The sequence below is a fragment of the Meles meles genome, chromosome 5 (genome assembly GCF_922984935.1).
Source record: "Meles meles chromosome 5, mMelMel3.1 paternal haplotype, whole genome shotgun sequence".
Lineage (NCBI taxonomy): Eukaryota > Metazoa > Chordata > Mammalia > Carnivora > Mustelidae > Meles > Meles meles.
Window position 1 is genome coordinate 6345353 of NC_060070.1, and position 24478 is coordinate 6369830.

The 24478-nt window shown below is 39.2% G+C and overlaps 1 protein-coding gene across 4 annotated transcripts in view; it reads left to right on the forward strand.

The window, feature by feature from the left end:
• Positions 1–24478, forward strand: part of PRKN (parkin RBR E3 ubiquitin protein ligase) — a 1331354-nt gene that overhangs the window by 270859 nt on the left and 1036017 nt on the right. For all 4 annotated transcript variants that reach the window (XM_046005587.1, XM_046005588.1, XM_046005590.1 and 1 more), the window contains exon 2: positions 8675–8838. In XM_046005587.1, the coding sequence (XP_045861543.1) occupies positions 8675–8838 (164 nt within the window). The remainder of the gene's footprint in view (positions 1–8674; positions 8839–24478) is intronic.

Here is a 24478-nt window from a genome sequence, read left to right on the forward strand (position 1 = left end):
CTTATTGCTAAAATGAAGTAGGTTTAGCGTCATTCTTTTTATTTTTATAGTTCTAATAAATAAGCATATGGGAATAGAGAGAATTTTATTTTAAACTATTACTTCATTTTTAATGCATTCACAATTATAATATGAGAAAAAATACTTAGTAAGCCTTCAATACAGTTATTTCAGTGATTTATCAGTTTATGACCCAACTGAGTCCATCTTTAATTTTGTTGAAAACGAAGAATTTGCCATTACATACTTACTAGGAAAATAATCATATAGTCTTTCACTTTTTTGCTTTCTGGGAAGAGTACGAGACAGATTATACCAAGATTTTTTAAACTCATTATTAATTTAACTGCCATTCTTTCATTTAGAGGGATTTTGTTGCATCTGGTAAATTTATAAAATGTTGGGAAAGTTAAAATACTAACTTCATTTCAACTTTGCCAATGCAGTATTTATGATTAAATGTTTTTATCTTTATGTTTTTATCAAAGCCTTCGAGCTATGTATAAGTTATTCTGTGCATAGAAAACACCTGCCTTCTGACATGTTTTGTAAAACTAGCCTGCTTTATCAAATCAGTCAGCCAATAAGAATTAATTTGTCAGAACAAAAATGGGCCCGAACAGCCATCTAGTTATCATCGAATTCTTATTCTACAATGGGCGTGTGGCTGTCTGGTTGTCTAACCAGCTGTATAGCTAGCTGAATGGGTGGATGGATGGATGGATGCATGGATGGATGGATGGATGAATGGATGGATAGAAGGGTGGGTGGTTATGTAAGGAAGGGAACTTTGACAGCAATTCATTTCCTAAATGAAATAAAGGCACTCCCACCTTCCATGTGACAAAGAACAACCTTAACTTTACTATTCTGAGACATTCCCTGAGAAGGAATTACTTTTTTGGCAATACTGTGGAAGTAGAAGAGCTGGGACAGTTAAATGAACATCATCATTCATTCCTCTTATCCCTCTGCTGTGTCTCTGAATTTCTAACCACACAATACAACCCATGTTGCCTAACCTCACATAGCCTGCTACCGGTGTCAACCCTTGCCCTGCTGTGTAAGAAGTGAACCTCTCCTGGTTTTAAAGGAGGCCTCGCAGTCATCAGTAATTCCTGTTCTCCTTTTCTGATGCCCTGTGGTAATGTACCAGAGTGAAATTGGGATGGACGCATGATATACATTTCTTTGGTACAGTGAAACTGTTGATTTTGAAGAAAATGTGGGACAAAAGAATATTAGGATGCCTCATCCATTAACATGTTTTCAGACATGACAATTTTCAGGAAGGTACTGGAAGAATAAGAAGTGGAAGGATTATCCTCTTAGGCCCTCAGGGTGGTATATAGCCCGTGTGAAAGTCAGTGACCTGAAGGAGAGGGGTTGCGGACACCAGCTCTAGCTGCTGCTTTTTTCCTTATAAATTTTGGGTAAATCACTTTGCCTTCTCATACTTCTGTCTATTCATTTTGAAAGTAGGAATACCAAATGCTGCCCCAATTATCTTTCAGAGCTGTTGTGAAGATTAACTAGGATAATGTCTGTAAAAGCATTTTGAAAACTGAGAGCTCTGTCTAAACAGATGATATCATTATCTGTATCCTAAAGTCACTTTAGATCAATTACGGTGCACCACAAAGCATAGTGAAGTAGAACTCCAACTGAAAAATCTTTCTTATTGAAAGAGAATAAAAGGTAGGTTTTTTTGGTTACCCAAAATATTAATATTGTCCAATTGACACAGTAACCACAATTTTAAGCCATATATTGGGCCTTAGGTAAGAACTAATAATTGTTGAAACTTATACTAGGCAGTTTTCTACATTCCATATATCAATTCATTTAATTCTCACAACAAATTTATGAGCCTGGCACTGTTATTATCTCTTCTTTTACAGAAAATAAACTGAAGTTCAAAAACTGTACTTGGGGGGCGCCTGGGTGGATCAGTGGGTTAAAGCCTCTGCCTTCGGCTCAGGTCATGACCCCAGAGTCCTGGGATCGAGCCCCGCATCAGGCTCTCTGCTCCGTGGGGAGCCTGCTTCCTCTTCTCTCTCCACCTGCCGCTCTGCCTAGTTGTGCTTTCTTTCTGTAAAATAAATAAAATATTAAAAAAAAAAAATCTGTGACTTGGTTACACAGTCTGATAGGGTCAGACCTAGGTTTTGAATCCTGGCAGGTGGTTCCACAGTCCACGGTCTTAGCCATAAGACACACCTCATGTTATACAGATTCTTAATTGCATTTTTCCTACCTCTAATTCTCCACCTCCCATACTATGACTTCTGATGAAATAATTAAAGAAGAAGATGGTAGAACTAATCAATGAAGAAAACTGTGTGGCAGGGGGAAGAGAGAGAGAAAGGACAAATGGGAAATCCAGTGGGTACTCCTTTGTCAAAGAATCATAATAGTTGCCTCAAGGCCATGGGTGACATCTTTGGCAGTTGCTGTTGGATCGGCCTCTTGGTCTCTTACTCTGTGAGGAGAGTAGGAAGAGCTCACCCTCCTGTTTGTCTGTCCTGGGAGTCTGGGAGCAGAGGGAGACCTGCACACTCCAAGACTGGTTAAGTGAGGTACATTCGCCTCACCCAATTCAGAGATAGGGAGGAATAGGTTGGCAGAGGGTGTGATTTCTGGTCTTCTTTCTACCTCAAGTGTTCATAGCATATTTTGTCTTCGAATCTATGTGATATAAATATTGCCATTCCTGCCTTCTTATAATTATTATGCTTTTTGTTCATTTACTTTCAAACTATTTGTATCTTTATATTGAAAATGGAGCTTTTGTAGACCATGTATATTTGCAGCTACTTTATCTATTCTGAGTCTCTGCCTTTTAACTGGAGTGTTTATTCCATTAAAACTTACTGTAATTATGGATATGGTTGAATTTGGTTCTTCCATTTCATTCTATTTTTTCCTCTGTTTTTATTCCCCTGTTTCTCTTCTCCTCCCTTTCTGGAGATTCTATTTTTTAGAATGCCACCAGTAATTTTTATATGCTTTTTACCTCAACATTTTTATTCAATTTTACTCTAAGAATTATAATGTTATTCTTAATTTTTTACAGTCTATTTATTGTTAATATTACACCACTTTCCTCCAAAAATGTGTGGAAGGCTTATAGCCTAATAGGTCCATATCCATTCCCCCATTCTTTATGCTCTAGTTGTCATACTTGTTATATCTGCATGTATTTTAAACTCTACATGACTCTATATAGCTCTATAGCATGAGGAATGTAGGAATTGGTACTAAGAAGTAGATAACTCCATGGACTCACATCATTCTGGGCATGGGTTGAGGTAGAAGTTTGTGGGAGAGTTGGATCTTAGAAGAAGGCTATATAGTAACAGTCATATTGAGTGAACATTTCCTATGGAAATATATTGAATTGCACATGAATTATGCTGCACACAGGATGGATAATACAACCCTGGGAGAACACACAGATACAAAAGAAGAGAGTCTAAGTAGACCCTTGGGCACGTTAAAATCAGTAAGTCCAACACAGGAAGAGAACTCAGTAGATGAAGCTAAGAAAGCATGTCCTGTGTTGTAGGGGAAACCAGGATGGTGTGATAGCACATGCCTGGAGAAAAGAAGTGTCATAAGAACAAAAATCTACTGAATGTCTCTGAATGGCCAAATATGAGAAAAATAGAAATGGAACCATTGAATTAGAAGTATTCTAATACTTTTAGACTTAGAATTATTCTAATAATAATTAGAATTATTATTAGAAGTATTATAGAATTATTATAGAATAATTATAGAATTGTTATTAGGTTACTGCTTTACCAAGAGTAGTCTTCAAGAGTGGGTTCACAAAAGGATGTGAAGTCAGTCAGTGGGGAGCAAGACTATAGTAAGTTCACAGTAAGGTTTTCTGTGTAGAGAAGTGGACAATGCCTGAAGTGGGATGTGAGGACAGGGTTTGTGTGTTTATAATAGGAGAGTCTATTCTTAGTGGTATTTTTTAATAGGTAAAGAAGAAACTACCCCACCAAGGGGTAGTTAGTGATATGTAGGGGTACTTCCTGGGCACCCCAGTTGCTAGGGGATGCTCCCGGTGTTGGCCAGACTGCAGATGGAGCCAAACATCCTATAGAGAGAGCTTAGGACATTCTTTCTTGAGGAAGGATTGTCTTACCCCAGATCACTGAGCCTATTTCTATGCAGATGGCAATGATCTGTCTTGGCTTCTGTTTTTAATTCTCTCAGCAGAAATGTCTGAGCCTCACATGATGTTCTCTGCCGCCTAAAGCCAAGCCTTTGACAAATCTGGACTGCTTTCTGATTTGTCCACCTTAGATCACCCCTTCTAAGATCTCCAGGGAATCCATTATTGTGACTAAGGGAAAGCCAGGCACTGACTGGTTTATGCCCATCCTTGAGCCTATCACTGTAACAAGGAGGATGAAGTTGTGCTGATTAATAACAGTCCATTCTGGACTCAAGGGAGAGAGTGGCTCAGCCCATCTAATTCCATGACTGCTCTCTATGTGGGAAGCAGAATGGCTGTTTTCAAGATAGGCCGGATCCTATAAGGGCCATCGTCTTTGGATGGATCATAGGAATGATGAATGATAGGAAACTACTACAGTTGTAACTCAGGCATTTCTACCCCAGTCAGGCCAGGCAAAGAGAATAGCCTTGGGAGAAACATAAACGCCCATCACCCAACGACTCCTTCCCCTTTTTTTTCTCAGTTACTTTCTTTCCTCTGGATCTTCTGAACACTGGTTAGGGATGGCACCAAAATGAGTGTGGGTGTGTCTCATTATCTTTTTCTTAGCAGTGCATTATGGTATTTATTATTGATTATTAACATTATTAACATTATTGATAGTGTTAATTGGTATACTATTTATTTCTGATGCTATTATAGGTGTCATTGAATCAATGCATTCCCAAACTTTTAATTTACAATTAAATCTCAGGAAAGGAGACAAGCTAAATTCTTTATCCGGGTCTCTTTGTTCCGAGGAATTTTCTGTCCATCATGAAGAAGGGCAGAAACCAGAAAAATAGGCTACTTTATTTAGCATTTATCCATATCCCATTTAATCTGTCTTAGTTACAATATAAAGAATGGAAGCTACTTTAATTAGCCCTAGCTCCTCTAGGTGACTAAAATTAAGGAATTGTTTTTGGAGTACAAACTGCCTCGTACTAAAAGTACAGATGTGTACCAAATGCCATAATTTCCCGATGCATCCATAATCAACTGCAAACCTTTTGTAATGGGGCATTTAAGGTTTCACACATTATCTCCATTTAGCAGACAGGGAGCTAAGAAAGGTGACCAGGTCATTTGTCCCAAGTCTTAAAATTAGCAAGTGGCACAACCAGCATTCCATTTTCTCTCTTCCTGGCTCTAAAGATGCTCTACTTCCTGTGACTTTTCAAGAGGTCGTAGACGGACAAGATTGGGTGCATTCCTCTCCTCCTCTCTTTTGGGAGTCTTGGAGTTTCAGGACCAGGACCCATAGGACACGACACCTTTCTCCCATGTGCCAGAAGAAGATAGAGACCCACCCAAAAATACACTACTGCCACTAGGCACCGGTCATGTCCCACATAGTGGCACTTGATTATTGATGACCAGGTCACCTGAAAATGTTTGTTCATATCCGTGACCACATTTTAGTTTGCCTAATAACTGCTGTGCATTTGGTGGGGTTTCCATTGTCTGTCCCTAGTGTATATGTGAACTGCCGCTCAAAAACACTCATTTTTCAACTATTGACATGACTTAACCAAATTGAGTGTAAGTTCAAAAACTTAAATTTTTCTACTTAAACAGAATGAAGAAAAGCCTTTAGATACTAATGATTTGAGTTGTGGTGCAGAAGTCTCGTATGTTTTTTGCAGTTCTTTTTCGCTTTAATTTGGCTTGTTTGCTTTTATAATTCTTGTCCTTAAGATGGAATCCCCCTAATTGAAACCCCTGGAGAAAAATCTTCTACTCAGGGAATCCTGAATTTTTATTTCTTTAGTTTTAGTGACTTTTGTATAATCCCAAGCTGTTTCCTCCCATGGTTCCTCCCTATGGCATTTTGCTTTGAAAATCGTGTGTAGAACTGGGACCATACCTTTTGTCCCTTCTTGCCCCTTACTTGTTTCCTATCTTCTCTGATGAATTGGTTGCCTTATGGTCTCTGATCTGAGGATTCCCGGAATGTGCCGCAAGGGCTTCCAATACACGTTTATTTCTCCTCCTCTACTTCAGTGGTGGCATAGGACAGCGACTTAAAAGTTTATCAGAAGCCCCTTTTCCTCTGTAATTTTTTTCATCGTTTTAAAGAAATGTTTGATTTGGAACACTTCTGCATTTCCAGTGCATACTCCTTTCCTAACTATGTTTCTGTGCTGGGTAGACTAGGTCAGGTTTTCGTTCTTGTGGTGTCATCTGTGACACCTGCTCTCATTTCGGTGTCATTTGTATTTTATTGTGTCTTATAATCATTGTTCTTTTTTCTTTGCTCTTAGCGCTTTATCGACGCTTTTATTTTTTAATCCCATTTTCTGCTGCTAACCTGGATAGGGGATATCTGAATTATGTTAGAAAGCCTCATTGCTGCTGTTGTTTGTCTTCTTTATCCTAAGGAAAAGGAATGAGGACTTTCTTTGGAGAATATTTTAGGCAGCCTGTTATAGTAGAAATGGAAAGGAGTTTAGAGTTTGATTGAACTGAATTTGAGTTGTGATTCCATTACAAAGCAGCTGATGTCCTTAGAAAAGTGATTACAATTCTCTGGGACTCCATTTACTATTCTATTAGGTAAGGCTAATAATACTGACCTTACCAGATCATTGGAAAGCTTAAAAATAGCATATGTGGTTGCTACTTCTGCCAAAGAGTGGGTGTTCGATTATTATTGGCATTGCAGTGATTATTATCATTATTACTCGGTGGGCCATCTCCTATTTGAATTGACAACTAGTAAGTGATAATGCTACATTTAAAGGGGATGCTGCAGAAAATAAGCTACAGTGGCTGGCCTTAAGGAGTTTATTATCTTTTTTTTTTTTTTAAAGATTTTATTTATTTATATGACAGAGAGAGATCACAAGTAGACAGAGAGGCAGGCAGAGAGAGAGGGGAAAGCAGGCATCCTGCCGAGCAGAGAGCCCGATGCGGGACTCGATCCCAGGACCCTGAGATCATGACCTGAGCCGTAGGCAGCGGCTTAACCCACTGAGCCACCCAGGCGCCCAGGAGTTTATTATCTTTTAAAGAAGGAGAAATATATACCCAAAACATGTAAGTCTTATACAAACATTCATTACTTTTGAAAGTAATTATGTGATCATTGTAAACACTATAAATATTACTTAACACGTCACAGTACACCCTCATGGTGACCATGAGGGAACTGAGAGTTAAAGCAATAGGGGGAAGACATTTACCCCGCCTGCTCCACTGGGAAGGGACCTCCAGGGACTGGCGTTGGGGTCCTTCCCACTCCGGAGGGTGTTCTTGGAACCCGGTGCTCCGCTGCCTCCAGGAGAGACTGTGGCAAATCGTGTAAGATGGTTGTGTTCACCCCCCTGAGGCCCGTAAGAGGCAGGCTGGGCGTTGACTGGGCTGATCCTCAGAGGCCTCTTGGAGGAGGAGCTTCTGAGATGGATCTTGTGGCGGGCAGGCTTTCGGCAGGCCGAGGTGAAGAAGGGTGTGGGAAGGGGAGACCCGCGTGCGCAGGTGTTCTGGAAGCCGTCAGTGCGGCAGTGCGCATGTGCGGACTCATGGCGTGCCCCCTGGGATACGGGTTTGTGTCAGATGACTGGGGCCTTGGGATTCTGTCCCCAGCAGACACAGTGGCCCTTTGAGAGATTTGAGGGCAGAGCTCTGGGTTGCAAAGGCTTGCTCTGCGGAACGGTGCAGGGCATTTTGGAAGCGAAGAGAGGGTATTAAGACTCCAGTTCGGAGGCTAGTGCCAGAACCGAGAAAGGATGGACAGAAAGTAGTGACAGCAAGCACGGGCAGGAGAGGACCTGTGTGGGTGACCTTGCCAAGTTCGATGCCAGTCAGCCACGTCGAGGAGGCGAGCCGAGTGCGCAGGGCCCAGGGTCCGTCGTGAGGGGGGAGCGGCTCCCATCAGGAAGACGGTGTCCGTAGTTCAAAAGAAAAGGTGACAAAGTATCAGCGGCAGATCCAGTGGGGCTTTGGGTGGGGTCGCGCAGCGTCCAGGGCCCGGGTGGGTCTCCACGCTGGTCTCAGGCCGCTGCGCGGTTCCCATCGCCGCACCGTGAGCGCGAACCCAACATCTCTAACGTTTGTGATGAAGGGGGCCGCGGGGAGGGAGTGCTCGTCCCTACAGCCCGCTGGAGCCGATCCTCGTCCACAAACTCCTCGGGGTCTCACCATTCCCATCCAGCCAGCGTTCCGCGTGAGCCCTTTGGTGCCCAGGACAGGCGTCGGAGGGAGCATGCGATTGTTTCAGGGTCCCTGACGGAGGTAGAAAGGGAAATCCCACAGCGAATCTCCAGTTTTCTTCAAACCTTGCTCCACTGCCTTCGCTTCTCTGTTACAAGTAGAAGAAAATACATGCCATCCATCGAAGGGCGGGCGAGCCGTAACTGGGGTCAAACATGTTGCTACTGCCATGTCCGAGCTTTGAGTAATACTCACTTCCCCCCTCTCTCCCAATGCCCTGGTCAGTGTTTGTCAGGTTCAACTCCAGCCATGGTTTCCCAGTGGAGGTCGAGTCCGACACCAGCATCTTCCAGCTCAAGGAGGTGGTTGCTAAGCGACAGGGGGTTCCAGCTGACCAGCTGCGTGTGATTTTCGCTGGGAAGGCGCTTCGGAATGACTTGACAGTGCAGGTGAGTCTCCGTCCGTGGATCGTTTCTGGGCTGCAGCCGGCCCCATTGCTATGCAGCCGACTGTGCCAAGCTGACATTCATGCCTGCGATCTGATAGAATAAATAGTGCCTGGGGATTCCTTGAACTTTACTCCACACCGCTTCATTAATTCTGACCTTCTTAATTATGCATTAAAACAGCAAGCAGGAAGGACTGGAAGAACAACCGTGAGTGAGGGAGAGAGAGAGAGAACACACAGACTGGCCTTAGTGAATAAATGTTTACTGACTACAGGAGCAGCAAGGCACAATTTCTGTGTCTGTTCAATTTCTACCTTACTTATTCCATTTGAATCTTAATGAAGAAGGATTCGAATAAATTGTTCCAAATCAGGCTGCTCAGGCCCTGCGCCCTGAGGAATTTGTAACCCAATTGTGACCCCTGGAGGATAGTCGTAAGTCTGCCTCGGTGGCTGGCTCGAGGACAGATGGGGCTCAGGGCCAGTTCACAACAGGCCTCAAGAGTTCCCAGCAGCATCCAAATCACGGTTTCCAAGCCAGTGGCAGAGGGAGACAGAATGTAGCAGAAGTCCACCTTCGTGCTTATTTTCCTAAGCCTCAGGAAAATTGTCCCCAGAACAGGCCCCTGGAACGTTAGACTGTGAGCAGCACCTGTCCTCTCCTAGCACCACGCTGCTCCGGATGCTGTCGAAGCCTCCCAGCCTTTCATCTGGGTGTTTCGTTGCCAAGGCTGATTGCGGTAGGAAGAAGGGGGGGACTGGTGTAGGGAGTGATGCCCAGCGCCCTCCCCTGGAGGTGGAGACCTGTCAAATCCTGTGCAACGCGGATTGAAGTCATTCTTTGTGAAAGCAGGAAAGAATTTTCTGTGGATGGCACAGGTGATGTGGGGAGACCCCCCCCCAGACACATGCTTCCCCTTTCTTAACCGGCACCGACTCATTGCACTCCTATTTATACACTGGGGGGTCCTGCTGTTGCGCACAGTGGGGGTGGGAGCGACTGCTGGGTCTGGCTACGTGGAAACCCCTTCTGGTATTGACATCCTATCATTGTGTCTTTTCCTGATGATATTTCATGTGGCTCCACGAAATGCTTTCGGAATTTGGGTATACAAAGGAAGCTATAGAAATGCAAATCGTCCCCCTCTGGTTCCAAAGCATCCTTGCTGATGGCTGGAGGCCTGGGCTCATTGTGAACAAACTGCTGTGCTTTGCTTTTAGGCAGTTTGTTTTATAAGGGAAGTGCCTGTGCTAAAAAGTGTTTCGCTTTTTTTTTTTTTTTTTTTTTTTTTTTTTTATTTCAGTCAGCTAAAAAGCTTTTTACTGTACCTGCCAACCTCTAAATCCAGGACTGTTCCCTTCACAAATAAATCATTTTAAAATAACTCCTTGAACCAAAATATTTATGTTACCAGGAGTTTTGAAGTTTCGGGTTCTAAAACGCCTCACCTGTACTGTTGAAGCTGATAGGTTAGACTAATTGCTCAGATGATTCATTTGACAAACATGTATGTGAAAGGTCCACATTGATTTAGATTCCATTTATTTTGACACACACTTTCAATGTTCTGGGCTTCCCAGGGGCTCACAAAGAAAGGTGAAATTCATTCCTGATTTTGTAGTGACTCTATTTAGGGGCCTTAAAAACAACAGAAGTATTAGGTTGAGCCATATGGCATAAAACTATCAGCCGTTTCATGTGGTTCAACCTATGAATGTCAGACATGAGCAGCACCATACGGAAACTGAAACATGAGTATTACAAGATTTTCAAGGTGGAGAAAACACACCTGAGTGGAGGTCATCAAGGCTTCCTGGATGAATTGAAACTCGAGTAGGATTCCGTACATGGAGAATGAGCGTGGTGTGTACCTGACGAAAATCATAGGCCCCTGTTCTTCTAGAAGCTGGAGAAGATGTTGAAGACTGGGTAGGAAGGGAGCTTAGAGCTGTATCTTACAGAGATCTCGTGCATGGAGAACTAGAGCGAAATAGGGTGGCTTGGAGGGAAATGGGAGTCTGGAGCTCCAGTCTGTTTGTAGGAAGGACGGGGAACTTAACCTGCATGGTAAGTGGATGCCAAGGGAAATCTCGATGTCTAGCAGGAGTTTGAGAACTTAGCTGTGATGCTTAGGGGCTCACTTTATATTTAAGGACTAGCTACATAGAGGTAAATATTATAGCTCTTGGGTTAGACGTGATCGCCAAAGAGGCAGAGGACAGAGGCATGAGCAGGTCTTTTAGGCAGCAAGGGGAGAAGCCAGAAAAGGAGGCATCAACCATCCAACCGATGCTTTTGAGGATATTTTGGAAAAGGAAATTCCTGGTAAAGAAGGATAGGTGCTGTGAAAAGAGCATGAAGAGCATGAGAAGCATGAGAAGAAAAGAGCCTTTGGACTTGGTGACCATGGTGGTGACTCCGGTGCAGGATGGTGGTTAGGGAAAGCCAGGACGCTGGGTTCAGCGTGCGCTGGGGACCGTGATGAGGAGGCTCAGCTTGCCAGTGAGGCTGTAGAATCTTCATTTCTAAGCACAGGGATTATACTCTATGGAGTGTTTGTATCATAACTCTTTTTAAGTATTTAGGGAATACCTAGTTCTAATACCGCAAATTAAGGCAAAACACTTCTTTTAAATGTCTCCTACGTGCTTAGACAATGTGGCCTCTCTGTGTTTCAGTTCGGTCATTTGTGAAGTGCGACTAATACCAGTACCTGTCTCATTGGAGTTTTGTCAAGACTGAGTTAGTTAATTTCTGTAAAGCTCTTAGAACGAAGTGTGACATATAGTAAACACTGTGTAAATGTCAGCATTTATTAGCATTCTCATCACCATGATTGTCACCATGATTACCGACGACTTTGAAGAGTTCAGGAGTGACAATAGGATACATATTTGACTGGGGCAAATATATCTGTATATATTTTTGTGTTTGTGTGTGTGTGAATGTATATGTATGTAGTATTTATACATTTTAAGTAAAACATATAATTTTAGTTAAATTAAATTAAATGTTAGTTTATTTAATTAAAAAGAACTTTCTGGAGTTTGTAAATGAATTTTTGACCCTTGCATGTACGGGTTTAACTTACCTTAAGAATAGTGGAATTTGCGGGGCACCTGGGCAGGTCAGTCGGTTAAGCGTCTGACCTTGATTTCACAGCTCTGGTCCCGATCGCAGGGTTGTGAGATCAAAGCCTGCCACAGTGTTCAGCAAAGATTCAGAGGTTCATCATGATATTATTGCCTTTAAAATATATTTTTGTAGGGGCACCTGGGTGGCTCAGTGGGTTAAAGCCTCTGCCTTCGGCTCAGGTCATGATCCCAGGGTTCTGAGATCGAGCCCTGCATTGGGCTCTCTGCTCAGCAGGGAGTCTGCTTCCTCCTCTCTGCCTGCTTCTCTGCCTACTTGTGATCTCTGCCTGTCAAATAAATAAAATCTTAAAAATATATATATATATTTTTGCAAAGTGATTATTTGCCACATACTATGTTTGGTAAAAGCAAACTGTGAGGAGTGGTATAATTGTTTCCTGCTTCATAAACAATGTTTCTGTGTATGCTTTTATTATTTTCCTTATCCTACAAGTATGCCCATAAAACTAGTTTTTGACTTTGTATTCACAATCACTTGGTCTTTTTTCTTCATAAAGAGTTCTTGTCAGCTGTTGATACAGAATATTCAGGTCCCTTTCAAATGATGTGTCTCCCCTTGTCCTAATCCCAAATTTACCATGCTCTGTTTCAGAAATCTCTGAAATCATCTCTACATGATTTTGAATTTATTATTCAGAATTATACATGGAAAATAAGGTTCTAAAGTAGTTGTATATATCAAAATGTATCGAGTGTTTAATTAGATTAACTTACAATGACAGGGACTTGAGAATTTATCTAAGATTTTGTTTGAGCAGAATTCATAGTATTCACATGAGCTCTGTTGCTGTGTTATTATCATTAATACCAGTATAGGTTAGTATAGGTTTATTAGCCAGTGTATTAGAGTTCTCCAAAGAAACAGAACCAGAAAAAAAAAAAGAAACAGAACCAGTAGGATTGATCCTTCCATCCTCCATCCATCCATCCATCATTTCTTTTTATCTATCCATGACATCTGTCTATATAGGATAGACTGATAGATACATAGATAGATTTATTATGAGGAATTGGCTCGCATAATTATGAAGGCTGACAAGTCCCAAAACCTGCAGTCTGTAGCCTTAGTGCTGATCTCTACCTGAAGGACTGAAAATCAGGAAAAGGGATGGCATAGTTACAGTCTGAAGGCTGACAGCCTTGAGACCCAAGAAGAACTAATGTTACAGGTCAAGTCCAAAGGCAGGAAAAAACAAAAAGCAAACCCCTCAAACAGTGTCCTACCTAGAGGGCTATTGAGAAAGTGAAATTCCCTCTTATAGGGAGAGTCAGTCTTTTTCTAAATCCCCCCAGACGTTCAACTGATTAGACAGGGCCCACCCATATTGGGGAGAACTGTCTGCTTCACTCAGTCTACCAATTCACATATTAATCTCACCCCAAAACACCCTCACTTACACACCTAAACTTACGTTTGACCAAATGCCTGGTCACCCCATGGGCCAGTCAAGTTAACACAAAATTAGTCATCACAGCCAAGAAATGAGAAACTTTGTTGTTTTTAATTAATGTTATAGGAAAGTTATTCTATTTGTATTCTTTTTGTAATAATTATACTTATAAAATAGAAAACAAAATGTCTATTATACATAGAGATATTTGTTTTATAAAAACATTCATCCAGGTGGGTGTTCATAAATTCCTTTAAATACTCAATTTTATGATGCTTAAAATATAGACACATATTTGGAGACCATCATTTCATAAAATAGATTATTTTTGCAGTAAATATTAAAGGGCATCAGTTTATTACTCCTGTTCTTACAACTAAGCTTTATGATTATGACGTGATCTGAGTTTGGAAGACCAGAGACATTTAGACTTTACTAGCTTAGGTTGTAAATATCAAAGACAAATAAATGACTCTGAGAAGCCAAATTATTTAATTGGCTATATTTTTGTGATACATGCTATGTTGATTTCAAAACTTATTAAGTAGTGAAAACCCATGTTAATTGACAAGATAAACCATATCCAATGGCTAAAAAATTCTGGGTTTGGAAATCTTTAAGAAAATTTACCTGTTATTTTCAGAAACATTACAGATTATTTCGATCATATCTGTAGTTAGCCTGCTAAATTTTGAAACTTTAAAAACTACACAGTGATGTTGTGAATACCCCATATGTTCCTTGAACCACTTCTAACATAATTAAATATTTTTAAGTAAATTCTTGGAAGTTGGTGATTCCTTAATGTCCTTTAAGTTTTTTCCCACAACTTAGGCCATTTTTTTCTGATTAAAATGAATATATAATAGTTATAAAAATTCAAATGATAGGAAAACATGTACCAGCAGGCTTCTATAATAATTCATATATTTTTAATAATTAAGGATGATTATTAAAAATAAGTATTCTTAATAATTAAGAATATCTTTACATGATAATAACTATATTATCACTTATAATCTCAGAATTTTTCCTTTAATTCTACCAAGTTGTCTTACGTTTTACTTTATTTTATACTTAGAAATATGAGTTCAAGTATACCTGCAGATGTATTAAAAAAGCAAACTTGATATTTCTATAACTTTAATTAGATCACAGTTTAGTGGTTTAGATATTGAGAAAGTGCTAAACTGTTTTCGTGTCAGAGTTTCAGTGCAAAGACTAGGCAGTTAACACATTTATTTGCAAGTGTTATTAAGGTATGGCTCTGACAGAATATTAGTATTCTTCCATATTAGAACACATGTTTATGACTCTAGTGGCTACTCTTTAGTTACCCTTTATCATTACAGATGCTGTGCTTTACAGTGTAAGTATGAAATGTATAATGAGAAATTACTGCCGAGAAAGAGAAAATAAACCATGCTTATGAGCTACTTCCTGTGTCCACTAACAGATATTGACTAGACGTCACCATGTGCTGAGGAGAAGGTGGAGTAGTAGGCATATTCACTTGCTGGGGGCTTCACTTTTGTTTTCATTTATTTTTCTTTCTTTTCATAATGATCATAATATGATCATTATGGGTTCTCCTTTAAAACTGGATGCTTCTGAGAATGAAAGAAGACAAAAGGTGTATGCTGGCAGTGTCCTGGGCAAATGAAGGGAAGTGGTTACCGAAGGAATTGGGCAGTATTTCTCACACTGAGGAGTCTCAACTTCTTTTAGAAAGAATTTTTTGGTGCCTTCTCCCAAGCACTTATAGAAACAATAGCTTAAGAACACAATCTTATTATGAACATTTTTAAAATTTTCTTTTCTTTTTGGGGTGGTGGTGGCAGAGAGACAGAGGGAGAGGAAGAGAGAGAATCTTAAGCAGACTCCGCACTAAGCATGGAGTCCGACACAAGGCTTGATTTCATAACCCTGAGATCATGACCCAAGCAGAAATCAAGAGTTGGATGCTTAACCAACTGAGCCACCCAGGCCCCCTTTATTATGAACATTTTTAAAGTAAAAAGAAAGTGGTTTCATCTTTTTAACTGGTAAAAACATTTTAAAGATGATAAGCTAACTATTATCAAAATTTTAAAGAATTTCACAGGATTCTTAGTTCCTAGAGATTGTTTACAGATGTGTTTGAGAAACTCTGTTAGAGTATAATCATTTTCTTTAAATATTAAGATGTTCTTCCTTGTTATTAGCAAGACTTTAAGAACTTTAAAGAATTAAATAAAAATGGATAAAATATGGATGTCAATAAATGGGTGATTCCAGCTTCTGGGAAGCTGGAAGAGACAGACTTTGATTTCTCCTGCTAAGTACACTAAAACTCAGGATGTTACATATAACATATATGTTATATAATGTTATATAAATGTCATATATATATATATATATGTATATAAAACATATGGAATATATGTTATATGTTCCACATAGGAAGATTTAAAAGATTTAAAAGGTGACAAGAAGAATGTAGACTAGTTAGGAACCTCAAGACCCCCAAAATATTACATGTATGAGTTTTCTTTTTACCAAATACATCCTCGACTTGGAGATAATGAAATTGGCAACCTAGAAATGCCAACATGTAAAGAACAAAAACCCCCCAAAACCAAAAACCTAAAAAGCCTGCTTTCTATCCAAAGAACCAGGAACAGAGTAACCTAGAAAACTTTTAGGCAATAACCATATTTTTCCAGCCAAATAGCACAGGCAGATTGTGGCCCCACCCCCATCCCCACCAACAGTAACAAAGGCTGATGGAGATTCGAGATTACCTCCCTTGTGAAGCTTTCATGAGTGACTTACATATCTGCTCCCCTGACAGTATAATAAGCTACACCTCTCCCTCTGCTGGCATGGTAACATGTGAGTTACCTAGATGTGAGTTGGGATTTTCTCTGTTCCTAAGTGGTAACAGGGCCACCAGTACCACAGTGCCAGTGGAGATCACATGTGGTGCTGGAACAACATCCCACCCAGCAATGATGAGGACTCCCCATTTCAATAGATAATAAGTGGAGATCTGGACTTCTATTTCTACTGGCAATAAGGCCCTTTTCCTGCAGGAATAGTGTCAGAAAAAGCCAGGTAACACAGAAGGTTTAAATAAGATTCAGAGTCTCATAATGAGAAAATTCTCAGGTTTCAAAGGAAAGCCAGCAAGAATCAGGAAAATCACTAATTGTGTGAAAAGACTATCAGTAGATGCTAATACTGAGATGACAGCGATGTTAGAATTTATCTGATATTTTAAATAGCCATGATAAAAGGCTTTAATAAACAATTACAAACATGTTTGAAATAAAGGAAAAAAAAAACAAGTCTGGTAAAAGAAAAAACAGATATAAAGAAGAACAAATGGATATTATAGAGTTAAAAAATACAATAACAGATAAAAACCTCACTGGATGGCTCAACAAAAGATTGACGTGGTTAGAGGAATAAGTCAGTGAACTGGAAGACAGAACAGTAGAAATTACACAATTTGAACAGAGAAAATAGACAGAAGAAAGGAGGGGAAGGAGGGAAAGGAGAAAGGAAGAAAGAAAGAGAAGAGCAAGCCACAGAAATATGTGGGTCTATAAAAGAACATTTCAAAATTGTGTCATCAGAGTCCTAGAAGGAGAGGATAAAAGAAAGAGGAACTAAAAGAGCTCAAGGAAATAATGGCTGAAAATTTCCCAAATTCTACAAGCAACATAAAACTACAAATTCAGGAAGCTGAGAGAATCCACAATTTTGACATAGTCAAAGCAATACTCACATCCTAACTATAATTCCAGAAACTTTAAAGACAAGGAAAAAAATCTTGAATGCAGCTCAAGAAAATGTACAGGCATTGCCTAGAGATGTTGCATGTCCTGCTCCAGACCGCCATGATAAAGCAGATATAACAATAAAATCAGGTGGACTTTTTTGGTTTCCCACTGCATATAAAGTTATGTTTTCACTACACTGTAGTCTATTAAGTGTGAGATAACATTATGTCTTTAAAAATCCAGTATACATACCTTGATTTTAAAAAAATACTTTATTGCTAAAAATGCGGTTACAGGAGCTTTCAGTAAGTCAAAATCTTTTTGCTGGTGAGGTCAATAGTGAGGCCTTGCCTCACTATTGATGGCTGCTGACTGATCAGAGGGGTGGATCCTGAAGCTTGGGTTGGCTGTGGCAATTTCTCAAAATTAGACACCAGTGAAATCTTCCTTTCATGATGTTTCTTTAGCTTGCGATGCTGGATTGTTAGCATTTTGTCCATAGAACAACTTTCAACTTTGGAGGCAGTGCTGTCAAACTGTGCCACGCTCCATCAACTAACCTTAATGTTATATTGTCAGTCCTTTGTTGTCATTTCAACAATCTGCACACATCTTCACCAGGGAAATTCCATCCCAAGAAACCACTTTCTTCACTCAGCCGTAAGAAGCAGCTCCTCATCCGTGAGTATCTGTTGTGAGATTGCAGCAATGCGATCCCATCTTCAGGCCCTAGGTCTAAGTATAGTTCTCTTGCCGTTTCCACCACAACTTCATCTACTTCCTCCACTGAAGTCTTGAACCTTCAAATTTTAAAAAATGCAATATCTGTGAAGTGCGATAAAGAGAAACACAATAAAATGAGGTGTTCCTGAACATCTCATGCAAAATGGAAAATCAATTTGAATGGCAGTGGATTTCTCATCAGAAACCATGAAGGGTGGAAGAAAGTGGCACATTTTTCAAGTGCTGAAAGAAAAGAAGTGTCAGTGCAGAAACCTATAACAAGAGAAGAGATCTTTCTTTTGGAAATGAAGACAAAATCAATGTATTTTCAGATTAAAAATATATATATATAAATTGTCATTAGATAAACTTCCCTAAAAGAAAGGATTAAGGATTTTCTTTATCAAGAAGGGAAGTGTAAAAAAGGAGGAACTTTGGAGCATAAGGAAGGAAAGAACACAGTAAGCCAAAGTATGGCTGAACACGCAGACTTTCCTTCTCTTAAGCTTTCTAAATTATGTTTGAGGCTTGTAAGGACTTGTAACAATGTCTGCTGTGGTTCTATAGGTGAGCAGAGAAGGACTGGGTCACTCAGATATTGCTGGTGGGAATAGAAAATGGTACAGTCACTCTGGAGGCGAGTACGAGTTTCTTAAATACTAAACATACACTTACCCTGCAACACAGTAGTCCCACTCTTGGTTATTTTTCTCAGACCTGTGGTCACACAAAGCCTTGAACATGAATATTTATAGCAGCTTCATTCACGTTAGAGAAGAACTGGAAATAACCCTGAAGTCCTTCCGTGGTAAATGATTAAACCAACTCTGGTACATCCATATCCTACTCTACAACAAAAAGGCACACACTATTGATACACACAACATTTTGCATGAATTTCGAGGGAATTATGTGGAATGAAAAAAGCCAATCCCCAAAAGGTCACATGCTGAATGATTCCATATATATGAAACTCTTGAAATGACAGAATTATAGAGATGGAGGACAGATGAGTGGAGGGGAGTGGGAGGAACAGGAGGAAAGAGTGTGTGGCAGTAAAAGGACAGTCGGATGGTAGGAGGGACCCTTGTGGTGGGGGTCTTGCATCTTAACTGGACCGATGCTGATAGTACAATTGTGTTGTGTTACAGTTCTGTAAGATGTTACCTTTGGGAAACTAGGAACAGGAAACCTAGGCTCTCTCTGTATTATTTCATACAACTACATTTGAACTTATAAATACCTTAAGATAAAATTTAATTAAAACAAATAGAAGTTCTGCCATTTTCCACAGAGGAATAGAAATGCTCTCTTCTTATAGAAAATAAATAAGCTTGTTATTTGCATCTGTTTTAATGGAGCTGTATTTCTTATTAAGTGATTCTCAATGTGAGAAACTAGAAAATAATTTAACTGTTACTTAGAGACATTTAAAGACTAATTCACACTAAAAGTATAGGGCCAATACAGCATAATACTTACAGAAGTATTAAGACATCTTTCTTGAATTCTTGAACAGAATCATTAGCACCTTATAGGTTTGAATGGAAATGATTAGTATTTATTTTTAAAGCTTTTACCAAATATTAAGAGAAACAAAAAGAAAGTTTTTAACAATTGTGTACTACAGCTGTACACATTTTCCAAAAGGATTTGAGAGTCATGCCCTCTAGTTTTAGGAAATAAATGAGCATCTCAAGTAACCACGTTGTTATGATAGAGAAAACATTCACTTAGAAAAATTGTTGCTCCTTTATTGGTATTAAACATTTATGTAATAGAAGGAATTTAGGGATGAAGGAGTTTCATTTATAAACTAAATGTATTTAATTTTTTAACCTTCTTTCTTGAATGCAAGACAGGGGCTAGATTAAATTGCACTTCAACCATGATTTTTTTTTTCGTTTGTACATTAAAGAAGAATTCTGCGAATGACAATGTAAATGGCCAAGATGTTTTATTTAAAATTCATTTTTTTCCCTCTGATTGTAAGACAACAGGAATCCAGGTTACATACCATTATACTCAAAAAGCAGTGATTTCTTTGTATGTAAAAGTACAGTTGTGTAAATGAGACCTGCAAACACTTAGGGAATAATGCAAACTTTTTTTTTTTTCCCCAAAGTGTTGTCTTGCTAATGGAACATACTGCTGGCCTCCTGCATTTAGGTAAATGTAGATCCCTTCTTAGAGTTCCTTCAAAGTACTGGTGTCTTCTTATGGTAGCTGGTAAGTCCTGCAAACTGTTAAGAGTCTGTAATCAAAGGATGGGACTCTGTACAGAGCAAGGGCTCACTCCCAGTATTCCCTTATTTAATCTGCTTCTCTCTGCTGTTTATATGTGTCATTTGGAAAAAAATTCTCTGAATTACTTATTTTTTGCATAATTCAGTACCCTCAGAAATGTTATTTTTCTCTTGAAAGGAAGTCTTGACATTTGTGTGCCCCTGTGGACTTATAAAACGTCTTTGAGGATTGCCATGAATAAATGCAGACTTGAAAGAAAAAAATAAAAGTTGAGACTCCTTTCGCTTATAAGAGGCTGAAGATAGAGTCTGTGGGTTTATTTAATAGGATTTAATAGGCTCATGCCTCTCAAAGATGTTTCCATTGTCCTTATTGTGCTCATTTTCCCAGGTAGGCGATATGTGAGGGAATAAAAGTCTGCAGCTAACCAATCCCCTAAATCGTAACATAGGATGCATTTTATTAGAGTATATAAGGGAAAAGCCTGCCTCATAGGAAACTTGACAAGTGAAAGAATGAGTACGCGATGTGAAACTTTATACACTGAAGTCCTCGTTTCAAATCGTCTATTCTGTGTTCTCTGTTGTTGGACTCAGATTCCATCATGCATTTGACCCAATTGTGTTTTAAGATTTTGATATAGTCATTATCCTTTGGCGAAGGAAGAATCCTTTAGAAGAAACAAGAATTTGTGCCTATACCATTCACCTTAAAGCTTCTTCTTCTTCTTCTTTTTTTGTAAGATTTATTTATTTTAGAGAGAGAGAGAGTACGTGCACACGTGCACGCACAGGACTCCATCCCAGCTCCCTGAGATCATGACCTGAGATGAAATCAAAAGTCAGGTGCTCAATGCACTGAGCCAGCGAGGCACCCCTGGCCTTACAGCTTTTAACCCAAAAGTTTGCTCACTCAGATTCTACCTTCTCCTTCTTCCTTCTTGCCATGTAATTGTAATAAGCCTGGGATTATCGTCAGAGAACAATGGAAATTTTTGTATGAAAACGCTCCTTAAACCTTACATACCAAACTCACTTATGACCAATAAATACTGTAAATATATATAAATACTATGTGTGCCTCATTTTCTCTTTCTGGGTACACTGGAGCCACGACTTCGATGAATTTATAGCTTAACATTGGTAAACATTCGCTCTGCTCCCTTTTATTTTCTTTAGCTGTGAATTAAATGGGAGAAAAAGTTAAATGTGTAATAAAATAACTTATTTTCGCTATACTTTCAGTGATGCCCATGAGACAGAGGAAACAACATTGAATGGGACCAGGAGAGTTTTACCTTCCTGTTCTAATACATTAATTTTTCCTCTAATTATTAGGCTTAATATTGATAGGAACACAATTCTCATGAACCACTTGACAGTAGATGTGGAATTAAGTGAAATTACTGTTTGGGTGTGGCCATGCTAGCCTTTCTGAGGCCCTGAAGGATGTGCTAAGACAGCATCGTTTGGCCATGAGCCAAAGGCTACACAAGCCCGTGGGAATGGAAGCAATACTTCAGGGGTCCCTGATTCGTGGTGCGAAGTCTTAGTTATAAACTTAGTGTCCGTAGTGCTATAGTCTCAGCGATTTGTGGGTTTTTAAAAGACAGTTTTGTGCATACGTGTCTTTAGGCAGACAAGCACACATTCATTTGGGGAATGAGGTTCTTAGAAAGGAAATTGTAAGTTTTGTGGGTGCGTCTGTTTAATTGTCTCTGAGGATTTTATTCTGTCACTGGATTTTCTTGTACCTTGGACTGTTTCCTTCCCTGGTGTTGGATCTGGTCAGTTGGCATTCAGATGCGCCACTCTTCTGTGATTTAATACGTAGCCTAACGAATGGCACAGAGCCGTGCTTTTTCAACTGTTAAAGCATTCTGACATTAGAGAGAGAAGGGAGGAATGTGAGAACCAACTGACGTCTATGTTTTAGAGTACATCACAAAATTTAGTTCAACTGTGTGGGCTTTTGAAAGCTCAGTACAGCTTCTTCCAAGAATATTTTCTGTTCCTTTTTACATCCTTAAGTATTTCAAAGGGAAATAGATCTGTGTGTTTGCATTACATTTATGCATAATTCATCAAGACATTGTTCTGAAGGGAGAGAAAATAAAAACAAAAACTTACTGAGATATCTCTATTGTTATGTAAAACACTTAGACACTGAGAACTTCAGAACTTGCAACTCACTGCCTTGGTTTACCTCTTTTGCCTCTCGATTCATTCTCCTTTTGAGCAGAACTGAGTTGCATGCTGGTCTGTAGAAGTCTAAATATCTGAGATATATAGAGATAGATATAAACCTTACATACCAAAACAGATCTATAGATAGATATCTATATATATCTCAGTCATTTATATATATGGGGAAGTTTTGTGGTATTGTCTCCAACACATGCTTATTGCCATATATAACAGAGAAGTTAAAACTTCAGGAATGTCATAGGCTGGCTGAAGTCATTTACTTAGAATTCTACTTGGCTTCCTAGCACACAGTTCTATGGACTGGACATGAAGTGGATATGAATCACTCGAAAGTAAGCCTTTCTGGGATGTGGACGTCTTTTAAATGTCTCTGTATCTGGTTTTCTCATCTATCAAATGAAAATAGTAGTAGTACCTGTAGTTTTTTTGGGTTGTTTTGAGTTTTAAATGAAACTATACCTACAAAGGACTGCTGCAGAAGCAAAATATTTATTAAATTAAATTATTATTAAATTACTTCATTTGATGAATAATTCACAGAAGCAAAGAAAACCTTTTATTTCCCATGTGCAATCAATTCATCCTGAAATTTATTTTCTTTTAAATCTCTCCAAAAAAGAACAAGTTTACCCTATTCCAGATTTCCTAGTCCATACTCGGGATAACCTCAGAGTGTCAGACCTCAGTACGTCTTAACTCATGGGAGCTCCTTTGATTTAAGTCTGATGATAAATTTTTATCTTACGGCATATCCTATTCTAATGAAGTTTACCTTTTTCTTTCGTGTGCTGAGTATATCTGGACACACCATTTATCCTGGGAATGATTTTACAAGAGTGCTTACTGTGCAAAATCCGTTTATTCAAGATTGCTTCCAAGAGTTCGTGAGTCACTCAAATTTAAAATAGAGGACAAGAGGGTTAGGTGGCACTCTAAAGAGAAACGCATTATATGGCCTACTTCTGTGACTCATCTGTCACCTCTGTCATTTAAAAGCAGAATGGAAATGCCAAATTTACATAATCTATTATTTTGAAGTCCATTTAAAGGTAGTGGTTTCATTCTTGCTGATTAAATTAGTATCTTTTGGTGTTGGTATCTTTTCTGAGTGCTTTAAAAGGAAAAGGTTGATTTCTTATGTCGATCTTCATATATTGCTTGTATCATACAATGTTGCATGTGATTGTTGATTTCATCTCAGTCCTTTGCCTTTACCATGGTCTTAAAAATATGTCCGTAAAATTGTGTATCGATCATTCAGTCCTGTTCATTGCTAGTTTGCAATTTTTAAAATAATCTGTTCCACCGACTCTAAGAGAGTATTTGAGCTATTAAAAGACTAAATTACTTAATGACAAAGTGGGAAATTCTTCTAATGATTGATTTCAATTTTTTAAAAACGTGTCATCGAACGTTTAAAAAATGTTTGAATATATAGAAAACAAATATCGAGGAATAGTACTGTTTGAAAATAGCAGTGAATTCACTAATTACTTCTAAGGCTTGGTTTGACTGGAAAACACTCCTCTAGATTTTATATTATGAGTTTGAAAAATACAGGAAGTTTGTTGATAGTCCTTGAGGGTTTGCTATCTGACTTGGTATTTTCAACTTTTGCCTCGGGTGGGAGAATATTGCAATGGACTATTCCTATTCAAAAGTATTGGGTTATCTCTAGTTTTTGTATTGTTTTGGTTTTATTTATTATTTTTGACACAGACTGATGGGAGCAATGTTAAGTATCAAACTACTTCGAATGTTTTAGTTTTAGTTTAATCTATAAATAGTCTTTTTAGGGATACTAGAAAAATAAAAACGCAAGCACAAAAGACTGGCAACTGTTTCTACATCGCATTTGTCCTCTCATTAGATGTATTTGTGTACTGATGGTTTATATTCTGCTTACAATTTCCGTGTCTCGCCCCCTCCAGCGTCTTAATCACTACCTGCCTGGTACAAACCAAAGTCCTGGATTTCTTCAGCAGCACTAATAGGTTAAGTGCAATGATGTGCTGGCCACCGGGCTTTCCAGAACAAAAAGGTCTGGCGGTATAGCTCTGCATTTCCGCGGTGTGATCCCTCCCACACCGATCTTTTTCACAGCGCTCACATGAGAACGCTGAATACAGAATTGGGAAGGACGCTCTGAA